General features: G+C 32.8%; 2 protein-coding genes across 5 annotated transcripts; one reads left to right on the forward strand and one right to left on the reverse strand.

Annotated features, from left to right (window-relative positions):
• The first annotated feature begins 5,563 nt into the window (after positions 1-5,563).
• Positions 5,564-16,147, forward strand: LOC112024108 (delta-1-pyrroline-5-carboxylate synthase). 2 transcript variants are annotated; one of them, XM_065763293.1, is made up of 20 exons: positions 5,564-5,922; positions 7,393-7,464; positions 7,663-7,766; positions 7,911-8,013; positions 8,429-8,590; positions 9,365-9,642; positions 9,977-10,130; positions 10,306-10,470; positions 10,609-10,686; positions 10,976-11,065; positions 12,112-12,198; positions 12,326-12,412; positions 12,488-12,584; positions 12,657-12,760; positions 12,919-12,994; positions 13,718-13,868; positions 13,986-14,054; positions 15,292-15,358; positions 15,460-15,530; positions 15,866-16,147. In XM_065763293.1, exons 1-20 carry the CDS (start codon positions 5,863-5,865, stop codon positions 15,876-15,878), a joined length of 2,088 nt encoding a protein of 695 aa, XP_065619365.1. In that variant the 5' UTR covers positions 5,564-5,862; the 3' UTR covers positions 15,879-16,147. The 2 variants fall into 2 exon arrangements, with proteins under 2 accessions (XP_065619365.1, XP_023912515.2); XM_024056747.2 differs by having other exon boundaries at positions 15,871-16,147.
• Positions 16,148-17,257: 1,110 nt separating this feature from the next.
• LOC112024111 (NADPH-dependent aldo-keto reductase, chloroplastic) lies at positions 17,258-21,956 on the reverse strand. 3 transcript variants are annotated; one of them, XM_024056753.2, is made up of 8 exons: positions 19,361-19,437; positions 19,002-19,142; positions 18,833-18,883; positions 18,604-18,680; positions 18,419-18,506; positions 18,027-18,302; positions 17,681-17,926; positions 17,258-17,565 (listed from the first exon to the last, which is right to left on the reverse strand). In XM_024056753.2, exons 2-8 carry the CDS (start codon positions 19,131-19,133, stop codon positions 17,479-17,481), a joined length of 957 nt encoding a protein of 318 aa, XP_023912521.2. In that variant the 5' UTR covers positions 19,134-19,142; positions 19,361-19,437; the 3' UTR covers positions 17,258-17,478. The 3 variants fall into 3 exon arrangements, with proteins under 3 accessions (XP_023912521.2, XP_023912519.2, XP_065619423.1); XM_024056751.2 differs by having other exon boundaries at positions 19,262-19,364; XM_065763351.1 differs by lacking the exon at positions 19,361-19,437 and adding an exon at positions 21,828-21,956 and having other exon boundaries at positions 17,260-17,565.
• Between the last annotated feature and the right edge of the window lie 2,149 nt (positions 21,957-24,105).

Raw genomic sequence — 24,105 nt, forward strand, 5'->3', positions numbered from 1 at the left:
AATATTGTGTGTGGTGATATAAATCATAGTGTCGGTAGTGGGATTGGGTGAGTGACAGAAAAAATAATAATAATAAAGGAAACGACACAAAGACAAAACTAGGTGAATGACCCAAAAAAAAAAAAAAGAAGAAGATAAAAACAAATATACAAAGACAAAAGACAAAGATAAATCATATAATATAATAAATTGTCACACAAATTTATTAAAATAACAGTGACTTACTTGCACTTATTGTTAACTCATACAATATATAATTCTTATTTTATTTGCAGATCATGAAAAAATCAACTACAATGTTTGATTTTTTCAAAAGAAAATATTCAAATTCTTCAGAAGTCAATGTAGTATTGCCAACAACTAATGTTGCTATTTTTTTTTTTTTGCCATTTTTGCCTACTATTGATAGTCATTTTATATTTTATTAACTCTTTAAAAAAATTTGTAAGGATATTATTAGGTATAAAATGTAAATTGTCCATATTTTTTTTTAATTATTGTGAAGCACTTTTTTATTTATTTATTTTTATGATTCATTTATTCTAAGTTCTTTGGTTTTTGTACTTAATAAGTCACTTGGATGAATATTTATGATGTAGTTTCACATTTAATTCTAAAATTAAGAAATAAAATTCTGTAAGAATAAATAATTTAGGACATATGGCGCAAAATTGGAACTCTAATTTGGAATTCTAATTTGAGTTTCTTTCAGTTTCACCTATTATTATTACTAACATGTAACTCCATGCAAACGCACGGAGGCATTTAAAATAAAATTAAACAAAAAATTTATTATAAAAATATGAATAATTAGTCAATTTTTTTTTTTTTTTAAAGCATGTAACACATGCTTTCATGCATACATATAAATATATTTAAAATTAAACACAATATTTTATCATAAAATATAGATATTAGTCATGTAAGGACCAGATTTGAATTCCAAGCCTACTAGGTGGATGGACTTAGGCGCAAAAAGCCAAAAACAATGAATTTGTAGAGAATGGGTTGAATATTGAATCTTAGTTAATCCAACAGACACTTAGAGGGATCTAAGTATTAAGATATTGAATAAAAAAAAAGTTTGAACTAAAGACAACTTGTCCTCGACAAGATCTGAGGTGGTCTATTCTTATATATTCTTCTCAAATTTGATTACAAGCTTTGTTCTAAGATGTTACAGTCTTTCTCTTGTGAATTTTCTTCCGATCCCTTATTTTTGGGCATCATCTTCCCCTTATATACTCTCCTTCCTCCCTATGTCCATTTGCCATGTGCATCCAAAATGGTCGGTCTTGATACTTGTCCCATTAGCATTTTCCATCCATCTCTAGATAGTAGCTGTAAGACTGAAATATACTGTTCAAGTAACACCTCCACATTAATGCGGCTAAGGAGTTGGTACAGTTCATTTAATGCGGAGGTAGCAACTTTTGTAGATATTTGTTGCATTTCTCTACTCCTTTTCTATCCAGCGTCGGACTTCTAATCGTAATGCGACCTTGTAGGATGTTTAGGATGGTAGGGCATTCCTACTGATCTCAGATCCCTACTTCCGATATGAATTCTATTCTCAAACATCTTTTGGACTATTATGTACAATCATTGTCCCTTCCTCTTCTACCCTTCCAATAATAGCATTGCTTGGCCATCCTCGAACACGTATTAATCCTCAGATTGGGCCATAAGCCCAGAATACATAGTTTCACCAGTATCTTTTGACTATTTGGTCCCCACAAGTCAAATTATTTTTTTAAAGTAAATGTGATTAGTTACATATTAAAATTTTTACCTAAATTTAATACTACTTATGATAATTTTTTTTTTCTAATTATTAATAAGACAGAACATGTAGTGATTTTTATTATGTGGTGTTTTTTATTTTTTTATTTTTTTGAGAAGCATGTGGTTATTTTTATTGAGTATATGTGAGTTTTATTTATTCATTTTATAGTTCATTAATATTAGATTCTTAGTATTTTGCGCTCATTAACTCACTTGACACAAAGATTAAAAAATTTAAGTAGACACATGACACAAGTTTAAGTGGATAATTATGGTGGAGTTCCCACATAAATTTGGACACATAGCGCAAAATTAGATTATAATTTTAAATTCTAATTCAATTTTCTCTAAGCTTTACCTATTAATATATATATATATATATATGTAGATGTAGATGACTTACAAATTTGAATTTTTTTAGTTATATGATTATGTTTTTAATGGTTTATTATATTTGACTCATCGTTTTCTACATTAAATTAATTAATTTAGCACAAAAATTTAAAAATTTAGATTAAATGGGACACGTGGCACAATATTAAACTCTAATTGAAATTCAATTTTTACAATAAATTAACGCACTTGACACAAAATTCTAAATTTTAGATTAGATGAGACACATGACGTAAAATTAGATTCTAATTGAATTTCAATTTGAAATTTAATTGGATTTTCTCTTTGCTTTACCTATTATTATTATATATATATATAGATTATTACAATTTAAAATCTAATTGAATTTTCTCTCACTAAAATTAAAAATACACTCCAACTAATCCAAGTTTTATTAGATACATAAAAAAAAAAGAAAAAAAAAAAGAAAAAAGACTATGCTAGCCCACAACACAAAAAATGCCAACAGCACAATCTAATAAATCCTCTATCCACACAAGAGTTTTCCTTATTCTCCTTTAGTCCTTTTTAGTTTTTAACCGCCCATCAAATTGACCCAATATTTAAAGCGACAAAATCGAATTAACCTCATATCTTAAATGATCACAAGTACAATTTACCAATGTCAATGTTGGCTAAAATAATGGTTTACCCAATGTACCCCGTTGGTCACGTAATAATCAAGAAATGGACGAAAGTTAGATAAAAGATAGATCGGTTTTGTTTTGTTTTGGTTTTTTTAAAGATTGCATTAGAACTTCTTAAAATTAAGACCACGTTTGGGAGTTCTTAAGAGAATGAAATTGGATGATTATAAAATAATTGAAAAGAATGGAATAAATATTTAAGTAAGGGAAAAAAATAGAAAATAAATGAACATATTGAAATTAAGTAAACTTGTTTGGGAGTAACATAGAGAGAAATGAATAGAATCATTTTATGATAATAATATTATTAGACCCTTATTTTAAAAATAAAGGACTAAATATATAAGAGTATTTTGAGAGTTTTAGTAAAAAATTCATTAAATCTAATTACATTCCCTCTAATTCCTCCGAATTTTGGGGGAATAAAAATTTGAGGTTTTGAATATTCCCCCTACCCATTTTATTCACTCCCACTTAAACTACTAAATAAGGGAAATGAACCTTCCCATTAAAACTCCAAAATAAGAGAAGATAAAAATATTCTAAAACTATATTTTTCATTCATTTCTGTTCCATTCATTTTCCTTATTCCAAATGAGGGCTAAAGTACTGACCCATTGTTTAAGGAACAAAAATGTAATTTATCCCAAACTACATTGAGCCACAACTATTATGGAAACATCCATTCTCTTCAACTTTTGCCATATAAGTATAAAAATGAAAAACATTGAAAAAGAAATGAGCACACTCCATATTATTAGGAAGATCTGTATTCGTGGGAGGGTTTGTTATGTTAGGTAAAAAAAAAAAAAGAAAAAAAAAAAGAAAAGAAAAAAGAAACCAACTATATCTTCCTTTGATCTCTCCACTCCACAAGTTGTTAAGTTGTTATTTTTTCCTACAATTGGTGACAGATTAATTTTGAAGGCTTATCTTTTTAGTTCACGTTTTAATCCATTTGTGGGTAGAGGAAAACTTTTTCCCCAAAGGAAATGAACAATAGCAGGGAGGAGGAGGAGGGTGAATATCTTCCTTTTTCTCTCCTCGAACCCAAGTTTCCTTATCCAAACAATGATTTTGTCTTCTTCTCCCTCGTTTTCTTTCCGTTCCCTCCATTCCACCCAGGGGCGGCTTGATGCATTTGGAGGCCTAAGGCGAAAATTGATTATCTTGTTTCATATATAAAATTACTATTAATCAACATGAACCACATAGAATTTTTTTTTTTAAAAAAGTTTATAAACACAAAAAAATTTGACAAAAATTTTTACATTTATTGATGTGGCAGATTGATAGTAGTCATTAAAAGCATGATGTCAGTGGTGAATCTAGTTGAAAACTAGTAAAAGTTTGCTAACTTGACTATTGTGAAAAATGTTGTGAATTTTTTTATAAATTGCTTTCTTCCTGTTCTTTTTTTTTTCTTTTTTTTTTTTTTTTTTTTTTTTTTTTTGTAGAAATGCAATATTCAGAATATTTTTCATGACAAATCTTAGGTGTTACGTTGCTTCTTGTTTTCTAGTTGAACCTACCACTAAAATTAGTTTTTTTGCTGTCAATAACAACCTTTAACAATTTGTTATTAAGATTTTTTGTAAAAATATTGTGAAAAATGTTGTGGACATAATATTTCTTTCTCTTTTTTATTTGTTTTTCATTTAATAAGAAAATATTATTTTATTTAATGGTTAATATTTTGACTTAATTAATACTATTGGTTAAAATTTAGGGGCCTTTTTTTCACTTGGGGCCTTAGGCGGTTGCATCAATGGCTTATACCATTGAGCCGGCCCTGATTCCACCAAACCAAACTTAGTTAGGTAAGTGGAGCACCACATATTCAGCAAACAGAAGGTAACAAATTCTATGGTTTTTAATTGGGTTAAGATTTTAACCCAAAAAAAAAAAAAATTGTTATTCTTTTTAAAAGAAAGGAGGTTTACTTTATCTTAGATATATTTTATTTTATTTTATTTTTATGTGAATTAGGAGGGTAATGTTAATCATCTATCATTTAAAATATTGGCTTACAAAAATTAAAATATAAAAAAAAATTTCCCCCCCACCCCCAAAAAGTTTATGGTTTTCAATTAGATTAAATTTTTGCTGGTATAATATTTTGAAGATCTTTTTGTAGGTAAGTAAAGTAGTATATATCTATGTTTTTTTTAAGAGCCTGAATTTGGTAAGATTGGGGTGTAAAACCCATGTTTACACCATCCAAAAAAAAAATAAAATTGCCACATTAGCTTCTTATTTAAAACTCAATACATCTTACCATATCTAATAATACCACATCAGTCTTTTACTTAAAACCTAAAATATGATATTTATTGAAATGTTATATTGTATGATGAAATATTTTTATATTTTAGTAATATGATGATGTCGCATGTCCTTATTGGATGGTATACACAAAAAAGTTTATACCAAGTCCCGATAGAATTTAAGTTCTTTTTTTAAACCACTTATTATTACTACTAACTGTACTACAAAAATTGATGTAATAATAAATATAATCAATGAGTTTCAACTTTCAACTGCATAAAATTTTTTTGTGATTGGTATCTCAAAAATTTCCTTTTTTTATAATGAGATGAGATTTTTAAAAAATTTGGGGAACTTAAGCTTAAGTCTAAGCGTTGAGCTGCAATTAAGTAGGATTAAAGTGGATGGGGACAGCAACCAAACCTTGAAGGGAGCTTAAAAAAAAAAAAAAAAAAGAAGAAAAGGAGAGGTGAGTTCTTTTGTCAGTTTGTGGAGTCACGAGAGGAGGGTGATTAAACATTACGTAACTCTAACCTTACCTATGGGAGAAAACAAATTAGTCTATGAGGAAACTCGTTCACGTGGCATGGTTGCCACGCCTTACGTCTCGTTGAGAACCTCTGTAGCAGTATAAATAACAGCCACCCAAAAACCAAAAACAAAAGCAAAAACACACAAAACACAAAAGCTCATTGCTTTTTTTTTCTCTTACAATTATTGGTGGTGGCTCTTCAACAGTCTTCTTGTTTTGCCTCTGATACATATAATAATGGACTCCATGGATCCTTCTCGAGCTTTTGTCAGAAATGTCAAGCGTCTCATTGTTAAGGTGTTATACCCTTTAAGCGTTATATATGTTTTATCTTCTTCTCTGCTGCAATCTTTGCTTTTCATTATGTTTGTTTGCTTGTTTTCGATTATATGGGGGGCTTTATGTTCCATTATTCTTGGTGTTTACAAACACAAACTCAAACATCGCACTTTTATAGACACCCTTTAGTGCCATTTCCGTGTCTAAATATAGGCATGACTGTGTATTGTGCACTGTTCCTATATATAATCTATTTTATGTTATAAATGTGGGCATTAATAAAAATAGACATCGCGTGTAAAATTATAGACGTTGTGTGTGCGTTTGCAGCGTATATCAATGATTGTGTGTAAGACCGATTTCCCTTTAAATATTGTATCTTTGTATGACAACATCGGCAATGCATGGCGTAGAAAACGTATTTGGGGAAGTTCATTAATTTTATCGTGAAAATAAGGTTACCCATATTGATTTTGAACCCACAGATCCTCTATTTCAAGTCTTCTTTATTTCTCAAAAAAAAAAAAAAAAGTCTTCTTTATTTGAATCCTTTTCTGCACGTGACATACATAGCAAAAGAAAAAGAAAGCCGTAGAAAATAAAATTTAAAGGTAAAATCTTTTAGAAGTAAAAAAAGAAAAATTCAAGGTCGATTTTTTTTTTTTTTACAAAATCAGTTGTGTTAGAACTTAGAATGTACTCATTTTGCATTTTGGACTTAGGAACTTTGAAGTCCTATTTGTGGTTTTTGGGAATCTTATTTTGTCATCATTGTTGTTGCTATTATTAGTATTATGATGATGATGATGATGATTGATGATGCAAGGTTTTCAAAACATTGCTTATACTGTGGGATTGTTTCTGTGAGTTTGAGACAAACTGTACTGATAGATAATGCAACTAAAATGGCATACATACTGGAGATTCCAATTGTAATGACATGCCCAAGTTTCATGTTTACTGAGGAAATATTTTGACAAAGTTCCAGTGTAGTATAAGAAGCTGGAATACATTTTCAGAATCTAGCTGCATCCTTGCCCAACTAGTTCCAGATTGGGGGCATATATGAGCACTTCAATGGTGGAGAAAAACATCTTTTGTTTTGTTTGTTTTTTTAAACTATAGCAATATCTTTTTTTGTGATTATGACTAAACATCATTGATTACTCTTGCATATCTAGAAGCATTGTCTTGCATCATTGAGGACCACTGTGTTTTATTGAGGGGGGAAAGTGAGGAATACCCCCCTTCCCCTTTTATTTATTTTCATTTTGCAAAGCTTCTATGTTGTGATAATTAATTATGGTTTATGATTTCATATTTTTTTGCTGGAAAATTATTCAATACTTGCATGAATGGTGGGTTTCATTATAAATTAATTTAGAACAATCCAATATTATGTGAGATGAGAGAGTATTGCTTCTGGAGCACTCAATAATTGCTTATGTTTGCTAATTATTTTGGTTTGATTTGTTTGGATCATTAAAGGTTGGAACAGCTGTGGTTACTCGAGGGGATGGAAGAATAGCACTTGGCAGACTAGGGGCTCTCTGTGAGCAGGTATGTTATTCTATGGAATTAGAGAATGGTTTTTGTTTTTTTTTTTTTTTTTTTTTTTTTTAACTCTATTGGTGTCAAAATGGGCAGCTTTTCCAGGACTTCTGACAATCAAAATTATTCTAAAACAATCTCATAATAATTGAAGTTTTTGTGGCTGTTAACGTTTTTCTCACCCCATAACCAATGAAATCCATGCAGCTTAAACAATTGAACTCTGGAGGCTATGAGGTCATTTTGGTGACTTCAGGTGCAGTTGGTCTTGGGCGCCAAAGGCTTAGATACCGGAGAGTGGCTAACAGCAGGTCATTACAATTTCCATTTGCTTTAACACACACGTTTATACTTGAATACCTTGTGACCTGCAATTTGAGTGAGATATTTATACTGACCATTTTGTGTTATTCATATGACAAAGTGAAATTCAAGAATCCATATATGTTTTGCAGCTTTGCTGATCTCCAAAATCCGCATAATGGCTTTGATGGAAAGGCATGTGCAGCTGTAGGGCAGAGCAGTCTCATGGCTCTTTATGATACCATGTTCAGCCAGGTACAAATATATTTTCTATCTCATATTGGATTTACATTTGAAAGTGCGTTTGTCTAGTGCTTTTTTCTGTTCTGAATTACTTCACACGTGCTTTAGCAGGTTAAAAAATATATTGCACTTCCTGCACTGTCTTCCCTTCCCCCCACCACCCCCCCCTATTGTGGAACTGGATCCTTTGGAGAGTTCCATTTCACAGTTAAGATGATTTATTTTTTAATTTTTTTTATTTTTTATCTTACAGTATACGGAATGTCATGTCATTTAAAAATTTAAATGACATGGCACTGGATACACCTCGAGATATGATATTTAATCTAAATCATGAAATGGGTCTATTTCAAATGGAAATGATTGTAATACCTGATGTGCATCCTCACTTCTTGTAAGTGCTAATATAGGGCTCTTATATATGCAGCTTGATGTGACTTCTTCTCAACTTCTTGTGACGGATGGCGTTTTTAGGGATAAAGGTTTCAGGCAGCAACTTTCTGACACTGTGACCTCATTATTAGATCTGCGGGTTATTCCTATTTTCAATGAAAATGATGCAGTGAGTGATAGGAAAGCACCATACCAGGTATGTAATCCTTTATGTTTGCCTCTACTTAAGCATTTGACATTTCAATTGGCTCTGCAAGTTGTTTATGATTTTCTTTCTTCTACTTATTGTTCCTCTTTAGTAGGGAGTTATCTAATTGTAATTTATCATCTGATTTTTCTACTGCTTCTGTTAATTCTTGTACTCAACAACAAATGGCTGAAGTACCCATCATCAATGGCCTTTTGGTTTTCAATCAACTTCAAGTCAAGTTCTAAACCAGGCTAAGAACCTCATCACTAATGATTGTTTGGGTTCTAACCACGCTCGAGTCATGTTCTAACTAGGCCAGCCATATGGGGCTTGATCTAAAACATATCTCCTATTTTGTATGGCTTTCTTTTTATCAATATACATGTAACTGAAGAAACTTTAAGGACCCCTTGAGTTATCATAGATTCATAATCTGTTGGCTGAAAATACATTCATGATCTTCCTTTTTGCCAAACATAGTGAAAGTAAACCAACACCAGTAATGATTAGACATTCTCACTCTCTTGGTGCACACACAAATCCTTGTGTTACTCAATTTTGCGGACAATACTTGGTGGTGGTGGCAAAGTCATTTTCCTGGGCTTCATTTTTTAAAAACCTTTGAGGCTCAAGCTCCTTTGCTGATATATGTGAATTGCACGAGATAAATTGCTTTTGTTAATTTGTGCCAATTTTTTGTAATTAGATTTTGATATCAATAATCTATATTCCCTGTTTTAATAATGTGTCTTTTTATTCTGACTTTAAGCATCATTGCAGGATTCTTCTGGTATATTTTGGGATAACGACAGTTTGGCATGTCTATTGGCTATGGAACTAAAAGCTGACCTTCTTGTTTTGCTGAGTGATGTGGAGGGCCTGTATAGTGGTCCTCCAAGTGACCCAAAATCCAAGCTAATCCACACATATGTCAAAGAGAAACATCAAGGGGAAATAACATTTGGAGACAAGTCCAGGGTGGGAAGAGGGGGTATGACTGCCAAAGTTAATGCTGCTACTTGTGCAGCTGATGCTGGTATACCTGTTGTTATTACTAGGTATTATTCTATCATTTGCTTGTATAAATATATAATATTTAAGGGTGTGGTCTAAAGATAAATTTCCTTGAGCCAGTGAACTCATGGTTCAGCTGTTAGATTGTTAGAATCACCAGTTGCAACCATGTTGTCATGGAAGATTTTTTTTTTTTTCTTGTCTCAGTTACGGACTTAGAGGAATGGGCTTGAAAAACTGATGATTTAAGCAGAAAGATACTGATTAGCAGCTATGCTCAAGATACCAACAACTAATCAATCTTTTGCCTTCTTAAGATGTTATATACTGTTCTTGGTTACTCTAAAATGATTTTAAAACTTTTTTTTTTTTCTGAAGTGGCAAAGCCACAGACAACATCTTAAAAGTACTTCAAGGAGAGCGTATTGGTACTCTTTTTCACCAAGATGCACATCTATGGACTCTAGTTGGAGACCAAGTTGGTGCACGTGAGATGGCAGTTGCAGCTCGGGAATGTTCTAGACGGCTTCAAGTAAGTCACATCATGTTTTCTTCAAATTGGCAAAGCCTGGGGTTGCTTGTGTTACTATAAATTCTCCTAGGGGCTCAATTTCTATGTCCTTATGTACTTTTGATTACTTCAATATAGTATCATGAAGGTGGTCATATTGACAACTTCAATATATTTTATGGATTTCTCACCATAGGCCTTAGAAGCTCATGAAAGGAGGAAAATATTGCTGGACATAGCTGACGCTTTGGAGGCAAATATAAGTGTGATTATGGCTGAGAATGAAGCTGATGTTGCTGCTGCAGAGGAGTCTGGATATGAGACGTCACTAGTGTCTCGTTTGGCTCTAGAACCCAAGAAGGCAAGTGCTTGTTGAGTACCAGATTTATATTTTGATAATGAACATGAGCATATATTTAGTATTTTCTTCAATGTAATAATTCAATAAAATGATCTCTTTATCAAAAAAGTCTCTCATTTTAGTCTTTGTATTGTTCAGATCTGTGCTCTTGCAGAATCTGTTCGCAAACTTGCAGATATGGAAGAACCCGTTGGTCGCGCTTTAAGTAGAACAGAGGTCAGGACTCCTTACTGAATTCTGTTTATCTGATAAATGAAATCAAAGCATGGAAAATGCTTTTAGGGGTTTTACACCCTTTTAAGTTCAAAGATAATAAATTAGAAATGGTTTCTAAGAGAATTATGCTGTTTTCTTGGGAGGTTTAGGCTTTGAATTAAAATCAGCATGTTACAAAAAAGAATAAATCATGTTTATCTTTTCACCAATAAAATAGGTTGTGTATTTGATTATCAATAAGTTCTTTGATCATCATATTGGCACTTCTAACGACTGCTCTTGCATTCAGCTTGCAGATGGGCTCATTTTAGAGAAAAGATCATGTCCTTTGGGTGTCATCCTGGTTATTTTTGAGTCTCGACCTGATGCTCTAGTTCAGGTGAAAGTCAAAATCCCTTCTTATGAACCCCCCAGCATCTATTAATTGCTAAAGATGTTTAAGATGACCTATATGAAAAGATATTTTTTAGCCGAGTGGTTCATTTTTTAAAAATATGTTTGTGATTGACTTGAACTTTTCTGTTTTATAATAGTATTTATGGGCCAGAACATGCATATTACCTTGCCTGAACCTTAAATAATTGGTGTGGATGTTTTTGGGAAAGGAATTGCAAAGAATGATGTGTGTTGAGGGTGAGATGTTTCTTGGACCACATGCTGAGCAAAATTTTCTTGAGTCACCCCTCCACTTGGGTGGATGAAAATGATTTTTGTCTATAAAAGAAAGTAAGAGGAAGAGTAACAGAAGAAGAGAAATAAGTCATGAGCACCTAAAGAAAGCTTCAAGCTGCAAATCTCCATTCAAGGAGCGCCTACAGTAAAAGAAAATTGTGGTTATTCATAGATTAGAAATTAATAATTCAAAAGATCAAACTAATCTGTCCATATTTTAAATCCAATATGAAGCAAATATCCCAATGAATAGCATGAACAGTGGCTTACCATTGTGATTAGAAACCTCCTACCACTGTAAGGAATAAATAAAAAATATAAATATTAGAAGACTATGTCCTAGGTACTACCACGAAGTGGAAAGTTATTTTTGATTTACAGGGGCTTAGTAACTTTTGTTTTAGGTGTCCAAAGATGACACATTATGCCTAATATGCCAAATGAAGGTGAGGATGTGGCATCTTTGCTCTGCTGAATACTTAAAATGTAGAAACAAATAAAACTCACTACTGAGCTTATATATTCTGTATACACACAATTCTCATGCATGCCTGCAGAAAACTTTTAACCCTTGTTATCTGTTATCGGTATCATTATTATTATTCCTTTGAGTTGGTAAGCAGGGAAAATAGTAATCTGACAAGTTGTGAGCAACTGGATGAACTTCAAGCTTATGGCTACAAAGGTTTTGTTGTTAGTTTGTGTTATTCTATTGATTGTTTGACAAAGCTCCTTTATCTCATTATTTAATAGATAGCTTCACTAGCCATTCGAAGTGGTAATGGTCTACTGCTTAAAGGAGGGAAAGAAGCCAAGCGATCAAATGCGATATTGCACCAGGTTTGGCTTTGTAATTTCAGGCAGTATCTTCTTGATTATTTTAGAGCACATCATTATCTGCTTTTCCATATATTTATTTTAATTTTGGTTTCCTTGTTCCTTTTTTCTCATTTCCTTACTTCTATAGGTCATTTGTTCAGCCATACCAGATACTGTTGGTGACAAACTTATTGGACTTGTGATTTCAAGAGAGGAGATTCCTGATCTGCTCAAGGTGGGTACTAACATCGGACACTTTTGAGGGTTCTTGTAAACAGTTGGTTTTTAACCTTTTTTTGTCCTGTCACAGCTTGATGATGTGATAGATCTTGTGATTCCCAGAGGCAGTAATATGCTTGTTTCTAAAGTCAAGAGTTCGACGAAAATTCCTGTTCTTGGTCATGCTGGTAAGAGGAATAAAATTAATTTTTAATTTACAAAATAGAGCTTCTAGTTAAGGTGAAATTTTTACTATGCAGATGGAATTTGTCATGTTTATGTTGATAAGTCGGCTAATATTGATATGGCAAAACGTATTCTTCATGATGCGAAGACAGATTATCCTGCAGCCTGTAATTCAATGGTATTTTCAGTTTTTCTGTTTACATTTCATGTGACTGACCATCCTTTTTTGTCAATCTGTGTCTAATGGATTGTAGCAGTTCTGGTTCTTTCTGCAGAATAAACTTCAGTCTGTATTTTCTCTTATTAAGCTATCTTGGATTTGTTATTGTGTCTCAGGAAACACTTATTGTGCACAAAGATTTGCTAAGTGATGGTGGGCTCAATGAACTTATTTTTGATCTCCAACGCGAAGGTATGATCATCTGTGTAAATGGCCATCTTTTAAAAAATTGCACCTCAGTTTATAAACTATATCTCTTTTTGATACCCTGTCATGGTGTTTGAAGAATTTTTATTGAATAGTTCTAGTAATTTGATGGTCAACAACCAAAATTTTAGTCTATACTACACTGCAACTCCATGGGAATATCTTTTTTGTGTCTTCATTTACAAACATTCTACAAACCTACATGTCATGATATAATATGATGATCATTATATTTTTAATTTATTATATTTTTTTGAAATAACAATAGATTTATAAAATCATAATGCCACACATTTCTACAACAACTGGCCCAATGGATGGACTTGTGCTCCTTGCTCTGATAACTTCTATGCATTGATGAATGATCTGGCTTTTAAAACAATAGTCAAAAGTAAGCATTAGCCTTTGGCCCTTAACATTTTCAAAGGAGAATTTGATACATAACAATAAGATTCATCTGTATCAGTATCATTAACTGGAACTTTAAAATTTCATTTGTTCATATTTTGTCACTACAGAATCCAATTTTATGTTTGGCTCCTTTAATGCACTTGAAGGTATATTCTGTTTTTTGCTTTAATTGTTTCATAAAGTGAGTTGGATGCAAAATTTAGGCATATTAGCTACCTCCAAAAGATAATTACTAAGAAAATTCAACATTGATGGGTTCAGAGGGATTCTCCACTAATGCAAGTTCATCTGTTGCAGCTGTTACTCTATATGGTGGACCAAGAGCAAGCAGTTTGTTAAATATTGCAGAGGCATGTTCGTTGCATTATGAGTACAGTTCAATGGCTTGCACAATTGAAATTGTGGATGATGTGTTTGCTGCCATTGATCACATACATCAATATGGAAGGCATGTTGGCATGCCTCAATTTTCACTCTCTTTTATTTCTATTTGTGTATATCTTTTTAGGTGAATGTTGTAATGATTGATTCTTTAATTCTCTTCTCTCCCTCCCCTTTATTGCAGTGCTCATACTGATTGCATCATTACAGAAGATACTGAAGTTGCTGAAATTTTCCTACAACAAGTTGACAGGTAGGTTGCCTCTTGCCAATAGATCAGCTTATGGTATAAGATAGAATTAATAGAATATCTCATTGGCTTCCTCTCAGCAATTTTCTGATGGTCGAATATCATTGCAGCCACTCTTTGATGTAATAATCATACAACAATTTTGACTTGTGATGTTTGGGTAGTAGGTAGACCATATAATAGCAAAAGGAAAAAATGGTTTTGTGTCATGTCATCTCCACTAATGCTGGTAACCACTAACCCCATCCATATCATCATTGCTCACAGCAAATTTTAGGCACCAAGCCTGATTTTCACCATTCACCACCTTATGTCCTACCCATTATAAGTAGATTGGACCAGTCCCCAGCAATTCAGACCATTCATTAAACCATCCCCACTTATGGTCATGCCTCTAGGCACAACAGTGGAAAATTTGGTGATAAAGAGTCGGTGACACAGCTATAGAGATGTAGGAACAAGTAAGCCCATCACATAGCCAAGCATGTCAGCTCCTTAGCTAAGCTTTGGTAGTTTAGTTAGTTTTGAATATGGAGTCCAGCCTTAAGTTTTTTCTAGATATCTAAACTTTCCAAAAGTCCTTTGACTAGGATGTGACATTAAAACGAGCTTGAAAGATTAAGATCATATAGTTGCTATGACCTCATAATCAATTATCTTTTAACTGTTTCTCTTAATCAGCAACTTTGCAGTTGTAGTTCACCAATTTCCAAGGGATGGAGACTCGGGTAATTAGGGATTCTTTTCTGGCAAATAGATAAATTTCATGTCTTTTGTCTTCATTCTCCATCCTTTTCAGAAGATCATAGCTAGGGTATTTCTAGATTCTTGAATTTCTTAAAACCTAAGGAGCTCATTAAGTTGAGTTCCAATTTCATTTTTTGTCAATTGGATTGGAGGGCAACAGCAACTACTGTGGCCAAGATGATGCATCTGGTCCAAATACACTTTGTTAATGTTTTTGATAAAAGGAACTCTTCTATAAGAGATGGCCCCAAAAGTGCATTGTTGTAATGATAAGGGTATTCTTCTATCTATATTTCATGGTGTCTTTAATGATTAAACTGATTTCTCCCTTTAAAGGATAGCTGTTGGAATATTTTTCCATTTTTGGTTATACCTTAAGAGTGATATCCCTCTTATAATTTTGCCCCATCAAATAAAGGGTTCACATTTCATACTTGTTGGTACCTGTATGGTCATATCTTTGCAATATGACCTCACTCTCGTAATTTAACAGTGCTGCAGTATTCCATAATGCAAGTACCCGATTCTGTGATGGATCACGATTTGGATTTGGCGCAGAGGTATGGGATCTTCAACAATCATGGTGTTTAGTACCGATATGATTGATTTTGTTTTATTTCCCTTTTTGATCCTTTGTTGTTTCTGTTTAATTGCTGAGTAGGTTGGCATAAGTACGAGCAGGATTCATGCTAGAGGTCCTGTGGGAATTGAAGGACTATTAACAATACGATGGTATGGGAATTCTGCATGATATACCTTAGGGTAAAAAAAAAAAAATGTTTCCTAATTACATTCAAACACTTAGATGCATTAAAGTTAATTGACCTTGGAAATGATACCTTGTGTTTGTGCTTTATTGGTCAGTGCAACCATGTGTTTGAATTTAATTGGACAACCTAATGTATTGTACCTGAAGTATTGTATCTAAGTTTTGCCCTATTTCTTGCTACCATAATTGAGTTATAATTTTCATAATATGATCGGGCATGGAAAATTAATAGTCAATGTTCTTCAATGAAAAATCATTTTTGCACAGTTTGGTAATGATGAATCCTCTTTGTTGTAAGTGCAGGCTTTTGAGGGGGAGTGGGCAGGTGGTTGATGGTGGTAATGGAGTTACTTTCACTCACAAGGATCTCCCTTTAGATTCCTAGTTGAGCAGGAAAAAAATAAAAACAGTTCAGGCACTGCAAATTATGGATGTTTACCTTGTCATGCTTTGTAAGTTTGTATTAGTTTCTATGATAAAAGAATTATTCCCCTTTCTCGATTCTGTTCATCAGGATCACTTTGGGGGCAAAACTTGTGTGTAAGGTTCCTTTTTTAAATAAATGATTTTTAACCGTTCATTTTCTAGAGCTTATGCCAGAATCCACCTTCCTGGTACGTATGTCTTTTACCTTGAGAGGATCCGCTTCATAGGATTTAACAGAATGACACCAGAAGAATGGTTAAAATAAACAAGTATGGTAAAGTTAAAGTTAGAGCTAAATGACACCGGAAGAATTTAAATTATAGCTAAATGACACCGGAAGAATATATAATAAACAAGTATGGTACAGTTCATTATTAGCCACCTGGCACTCCTGAAGACTTGTTTTGGGAAGTTTGAACGGGGTAGTGGGTAGCGTAATATAAACATTGTTGCAACTCTGTTTTCTCACATAGTGGATTATTAGCCACTCGCTGAGCTCCTATGGGTGTAGGCACACTGTTGAACTATGTAAATTCTATGTGTTTATTTCTCTCCGCTCTTCTTTAATCTTGGGTTGAACAGATTATTTCACTACAACCTCCATGAATTTAAATGGTAGTAAGATATGAGTAATTGACCAATGGCCAAGAAATTGCAGGAACCAAACAATGATAGTCTCTTGATTATTAGAAAAAGCAAAAAACACTGCATAGGTTGTAAACATTTTCTTAAGTAGATGGATGGTTGCATATTAACTTAAAGTGGATAGTCATTTTTGCCCCAATTGGAGTGTGCCATGATGTTTCATGCATTTTAATGAGCTTTTTCTTAAATAATTTTGCATATCTCCTCTCCCTCTCTCTCAAATATATTTTGCTAATAACGATTCTAACAACTAAAAGTATACGTATTATCCATTACTTCTTTTCAAGCAGTTATGTGCCTGCGGAAAATTTGACCGATCTTGATCCTGGCATGACATTTACACATTTAGATGCTACTACCATATTATCAAGAGGATTAGTTGCCAAAGGTATCCATCCTTAGATTTAATTTCAACCATTCTCCAACCTTTTGCTGATTGGTTGGGGAAAGGAGAGAAGATTATTCAAGTTTTAGATTTCCTGATTGTTGCAATAGATTTCTTAATAAATTGATTGTCTCAAAAGCTTAAATGGTTAGGAAAATGTGAAACTAATCACTTAACCAAAATTCTAACATGTGTTGTGGATTTAAAACTTACAACCACTGAAAAATCTAAATAAATAAATAAATGATTGAATAACAGCAAATCAATATTGGAAATTTGTCTCTGCATTGTCTTACAAGAATTCATAAAGGTTCAAAGAAATCCAAAACACAAGAATGCTTTGAAGGATGTCTACTACATGAGAACCCTGGTTTCCTTAACAAACGAGAACTCAATAACATAATAATCTCAGGGTTTCTGTTTGATCAAATAAAATTGAAAGAGTGTTTGTCATATCATATTTCACCATCCCAGAGTTCTTGGAGGCTTTTGTAAGGACTGAGAGTCTCATGGATTGCAAATTCCCCTCGGAGGAGCCTTTGCTGTATCACACACCAGCAAGAGAGATATTAGTGGACAAGCTAATTTGTCTTTAAAATATATTTATGGTTGAAGGCGTGCAAGCCTGTGAATTGCATTTCTATGAAGCATACATACCTGGTGGATTTCTGATAATTTTGAGAAGAGTTCAGGAGGAATGAACCAATCAAATAAGCTCAAATTCTCCTTGATCCTAGATTCATTTACACTCTTTGGAAGGACACTGTGGCCGCTCTGGAGACCCCAACGCAGAGATACTTGGGCTGGCGACTTGTTAAGCTTTTCAGCAATTTCAATCAGTATTGGTTCCTTCAAGACTTCCCCCTTTACCCATGACCCTGGAGATCCCAGAGGAGAATAAGCCTGGAAAGAGAAATTGCATTAGTGACATAAAGAAACAAGTCTTAGCCTGTACAATTTCCCAAAAAATCAAAGTGGTTGAATATAGTTTACGAAAGTAAACCGTGAGATGAATGCCAGTTGATTTGCAAAAGTTGTGAAGTGCAGGCTGCTGCCAGACAGGGTGGCATTCCACTTGAACGACTGCAGGTGGAACTTTTGCATGTGTGAGCAAGTCCTGCAGCTTCTTTGTTGAGAAGTTGCTCACTCCAATCGCGCGTGCTTGACCAGATGCATAAAGACCCTCCATTGCATTCCATGTATCTGGAAGACATAAGGGAGCCATGACTTCAGGGGCGAACCCCTGTGAGCCTGGCTTTGTTCTAAATGGCCAATGTATCTGTAGCATATAAATTCAACAACCATTTCAATTAGTTTATCATGCACTTCTAGTTTATAATTTCTGTAGGACAAGACATACAAAAATCTGAGATTGTGAAAGTACTAGAGGCATACCAGATATAGATCAATGTATTCCAGTTGTAGATCTGCCAAACTCTTGCTCAAAGCCTTTGAGACGTCTTCTGGAGCATGAGAACTACACCTGCAGATATTGTAGTTCAGAGTCAGAAGAGGTAACAAGAGTCTTTAACGCATTTTTATAGATCAAATTGAAAACAAGTATCAGGTGGAGCAGATACCATAGCTTAGATGTGATAAACAACTCATTACGCTGCACTACCCCTGAGGAAAATAGTTCCTTCAGTGCCACTCCTACCTGCATCACAGCAAATATAACTCAAAAAACTTAAATATACACAAAATTTGGCACAACAAGCACATGGAGATCAAAGAAAGCTGATGAAATTGATAGTGGCTGGTGGGTTGTACATAAAGTGGTCTAATTTAAAATTAGAAAGAAAAGTATACCTCTTTCTCATTGTCATAGACACTAGCACAGTCAATATGCCTATAACCAGCCTGCACAATTGGAAAACAATTTCTGGGCAAATTAAAATAAACCATACAATTTTTTTTTTTTGGGCATATTGGTTTGAAAAGAAAGAACCATTTCAAGAAAATATTGCAAAAAGAGAACCTTGACTGCGGCAATGACAGCTTGACCTACAACACCTGGAGGAGCTTTCCATGTTCCAAGACCAACAGATGGGATCTTAGCTCCAGTATTAAGATCAAAATACAAAGGTCCATGTCTAGCTTCTTGATTCATTTCTTCTACCTGATAATTAAAGAACGAAGTCAACTTCAAAAGAAAAGAAGAAAAAAAAACAAAAACAAAATTCATTAAAAATAAAGAAAATGAACGTCATCAACAACAACAACACAGGTAACATGTACTTTCAAGTGCAGTTAATTCAGCAATATTTTTGGAGCCAAATGCACCAGACCAGGCCCAACTTTTTCTAAGAAATGTATGGATAATGTTTTAGTCTAGACCTTCAAGGCATACAAGTAGGTATTTTCTTCTTGGAAATCCTTGTTCCTGGGCAGTTCTTCAAGATTGGAAAACTCCAAAAAGCATTGAATGCGTCATTATCCTAATCTACATTTACTTTTTAGTTAAAAAAGCCCATCAACTAATCTTAGTACTCAATAGTTGATTATCTAAATATGATTATCTAATAGTACTCAACTATCAGAAAATCCATTCACATCCCAAATTTGATTATCTAAATATGTTAAAAAAATACTATGGAAATTAAACAAAATAATAAATAGATGTAATTTAATTTTTTAAAAATTACAATACTTGTCATTTTGTTATTCATGCAAATATTGCAACTTATTAATTTCAGCATTTTGTTACTAAGGCGACACTAACTTTTATTTATTTATTTGTGAGATTTATATCAAATTTTTTTAATTATATTTCATTATTGTTAATAAAAAATTTATCCAATATCCTTTTTTAGACTTAATTATTTTTTTATTTTTTTTAGTTTTTCATATCCAAATACATATTTTATAGTAGAAATTTATAATAAATAAATATTTACAAATAAAACAAAAGCTATCTACAACAATAACAACAAAATCTTAGTTACAAATTTCTTTCGGGGTTACTATGGATCCTCAAGTCAACTAAATGTATTCCTAAAAGAAACGCTATTTATAATATAAAATTATAATAACTAGAATAAAACAAATTTTCAAGTGAAAAACAATTGAACTTAATTTTGAAACTTCACTTAAAAATAGAAGTATGAAGTATCTAACGATCTCAACTTTGCATAAATAAATAAAAATTCATTACATTATTCAATGAGTTAACACTAACAAATTCAAGATTAGTCAAATATCAAGGTCGTGCATGAAATTTAATAGAAGGAGATGAATATTAATATTTATAAATTTTACTTATTTAATTTTCCAAATAATGGATGATATAAATTAAAGTTGAGCTTTTTTTTTTTTTTTTTGAGAAACTAAAGTTGAGCTTTAAGCATAATACAAATACTTTTTATTTCCTAAGCGCAAAGTACAAATACTTTATTTTTATTAACACAATACAAATTCCTAATTATCTATTAAAAAAAAAGTACAAATACCTATTGTACACACTATAGTTTTTTTTTTTTTTTTTTTTTTTTTTCAGAACTCTGACCCATAAAGTCAACTATAATCTATGGAATATATAACTTTAAAAAAAAAAAAAACTAAATGACCTTTTTATTTATTAAATAGAGAGAAGCAAAATAATAGCAATGAAGTGATTTTTGGCATTTTGATTTAATTTTGCTTGTGGTTATTGATAGAGTGATTTTTTAGCTTCTTGATGTTGGGAGATTAACGTCTGCGCTGCCAAGGAAGTGAAGTTTTTTTTTTTTTTTTTTTTTTTAATCTTTGTTTGATATATATATTTTTTTAATCTATTTTTTCATAGCAAATAAAGTACTATGATTAAATCTTGTGCTTTATCATTTTAATTAGGGTAAATTGTAAATTACACCCTTAAAGTTTGGGAGTGTTTGGATTTTACACCATGAAATTTTAGAATTTGGATTTTACATCTGGAAAAAATTTAGGAGTATTTGAATTTTACATCCTAATGTTTTAAAATTTGGATTTTACCTCCTAAAATTTAGAGGTGTTTGGATTTCATTTACTAAAGTTTGCGGGTGTTTAGATTTTAGACTCTAAATTTTCAAAATTTGGGATGTAAAATCCAAACACTCTCAAATTTTAGAGGGTAAAATCAAAATTTTGAAACATTAGGATGTAAAATCCAAATACCCCTAAACTCTCATTTGAAATGGTCACAAACAACACCTTTGAGAAATTCAATCATTACAATTTAAAATTTTTACTACAAATACATATTGTGTCTTTTGTGCCAATCTAAGAGCATCTCCAATGATCTATGTAAAAGTAAAATATTCTCTATAATAGAGAATAAGACAAAAAAAAAGCCACTCTAATGGATTCTCTATACCTGAATTTTTTTTTGGCTCATGAACAGTAGCTCATCAAGTCTGATGGGCTACTGTTTATTCTTCAAATGTTTTTTTTTTTCTATTATAATAATTAGTTGTTGAATAAAAAAATGTTGGAAAATGTGTAGTTGTTAAAAAAAGAATAAATAATGAATGAAGAAATAATATTTAAATGAGATAGAGAATGTGATAGAGAATCTGTTGAAAAGTATATTTGAAAAAGATGCTCTAAGACATGTTAGGCTCCACCAAAAAAAAAAAAAACACTCGTTCATTTGTGGTTTTCCTTCAAAGCAAGAAATTCAGAAGTTTATGTATTCATTTTCCCAAAGTTTTTCAATACAAAGCAAGTAGCACATACATTTGAACAAAATAGAAAGTCTCAAAACAAACAACTGACCAACAAATATTCATTTTCATGTATATGCACATATATAAACACACACAAAAATATCATCGTCAAAACATACCTAAAGATCGAGAATTCTGAACAAAGTAGTAGCACGCCACTTGAGGTTTTTTTGGGAGGCTGAGTTATCAGCTGTGTTTGTGCGTAAAAGAGAACGAAAAAACAATGGCTATTGATAAAAGTGAAACGAGGAACAAAAAAATAGTTGAGATCTGGAGTTTGACATGGTCTTCATAGAATCTAATGGCTTGCATTAGTCTTAAGCGTACAAATTATTGGTTACATTTTGGTCTTGCATGGAAATTAATGGCCTCGAAAGAGTCGAAACTGACCAACTGATGCTTTAAAATAGGTAGTTTGTTAAGTGTTGATTCAGGCTGCTCCAAGTTTGGGTAGGTAATTTTTATAAACCCAAAATGATATGAAAAGATCAAACTGGTATCCACTGGTGGGCTTATTGGTATGGGGTATCCTGAATGCAATCTATAGTATCGGTTCATGGGATTTTCAATGTGTCACATGATATAAAGTGGATTAATTTGGTAAAAAGCTAAGACAGCACTTTCTTATATATATAATATATAGTTGATATGAAAAGAATTTGAAATTTTCAGTTGGCATGAGCTTTTAGGGTTTTTTATTTTTATTTTTATTTTAATATTGGTAAATAGTGGTTGTAGAGGATCGGAAAGTTAAATTTGAACTACAAATATATGGCACTAAAAAGATCTCATTAAAATTAGACTATCACATCAGTCCCTTTCGGGTCATATTCTATTATAATAATTCTAGATATTAATCTATATGATACTAAAAAGGACATGGTTGTCATGCTAAACTATAAGTTGATCTTCCTTAGTTTGTGTGAGGCAAGCCCACAATTTCAACTGGAAAAATCCAACATCTCTCTCTCTCTCTCTCTCTCTCTCTCTCTCTCTCTCTCTCTCTCTCTCTCTCTCTCGGAAAAATTAGACCCTAACTTGATAACCCATTCAAATCCTAATAAAAAAATACCAGTATGGGTAGGAACTTTTAAACCCATGGAAAAATGTGTCAACCTATACCCAACCCATTGAAATAACGGGTTGGGTTGACTCTCTTTTTTTCCTTTTTTAAAAGGGAATTTTTTTCCGCATTTTTTGTATTTTATTTATTTCTTTAGCTTTCTAACTATGAGTAAAAGTGTTTCACACTGTTGATACTGTATTTTGTTCGCCCTCGATTTGTGTGTCGGGTCTCGAAAAATTCAAAAATATTATTTTCTCTCTATAGGGCCGTAAGAACATTCAAAATGATGTGGCGCAACCCGTTCGGGTTTCAGAGCACCCGAAGTACCTCTTTCGGCAAAAATGACCAAAATACTTCGATCACCCTAGGGTTGACTGAAGGTCAAACAAGGTCAAAAGCCACACAAAATAACACTTTTCATGGTTGTACATCAAACTCGAGCTTCTTGAAGATTTTTAACAAATTTGATCAAGTTTAACTCGAAGTCAATACTGGGTAGGCCCAAAAACCCTAATTTTGATCCGGCTGTCAGAACGGGTTGAAACAAACGAAGATTATCAGATTCTCATTCTAACGATTGTTCATGGGTCGAAATCGAAATTAGAACGGCTGAGATATCACAAAAACTGGAATGACCCACCGATCGATGCACCACTAACTTCTAAAAGCCATAACTTTTGATCTGACTGTTGAATTTTCAAGTTCCATACCTTTTCAAAAATAGGAAGTCAAAACCTTTCCAAGGGTGTCAAGATCAACCCGATCAGAGAAGGTTTGAGGCTAGCAGCCCTTGAAGGACCGCCGCTTTATAGTTCGTGCTAGGGCTATAAATAGCCCCAGGCACCGCTTAGACCTGGAGGTTTCCTGAATTTTGCTCTCTGCCTTGTTTTTCTACATGTTTTTCTCTCTTCCAAACACCAAAAAACACATCAAAGCTTGTTGATCCTTCTCTCTTCACCAAAAAACCCAAGGTATTGTTCTTATACCCGATCTTCTTTTCCTTGGTTCTACACTTGGGATTTGGGGTTTAGGGGTGTGGATGAAGCTTTTTGGCTACCGTCCACACCCCTAACCCTCTAAATATTTTTCTAGAATTTATATTGCTATTTTTGCTTGAATAACATGATTTATCTTTCTCTTTAGCATGTTTCTTGCTTTCTTTGTGTTTCTAGTTTAAATCTCTTTGTTTTTATGCTTTATGCCATGTTTCATGCTTAGATCTACATCTTTACATGCTTATATGTTTAGACCTGCATGCTTAGGGTTTTAAGCCATGTTTGCCTATGATTTTGCCTTTTTAGTTCTAGGTACACATTAGGGTTACATGCTCA

This window comes from Quercus suber, unplaced genomic scaffold (genome assembly GCF_002906115.3).
Source record: "Quercus suber isolate HL8 unplaced genomic scaffold, Cork oak 2.0 scaffold_502, whole genome shotgun sequence".
Taxonomy (NCBI): Eukaryota; Viridiplantae; Streptophyta; class Magnoliopsida; order Fagales; family Fagaceae; genus Quercus; species Quercus suber.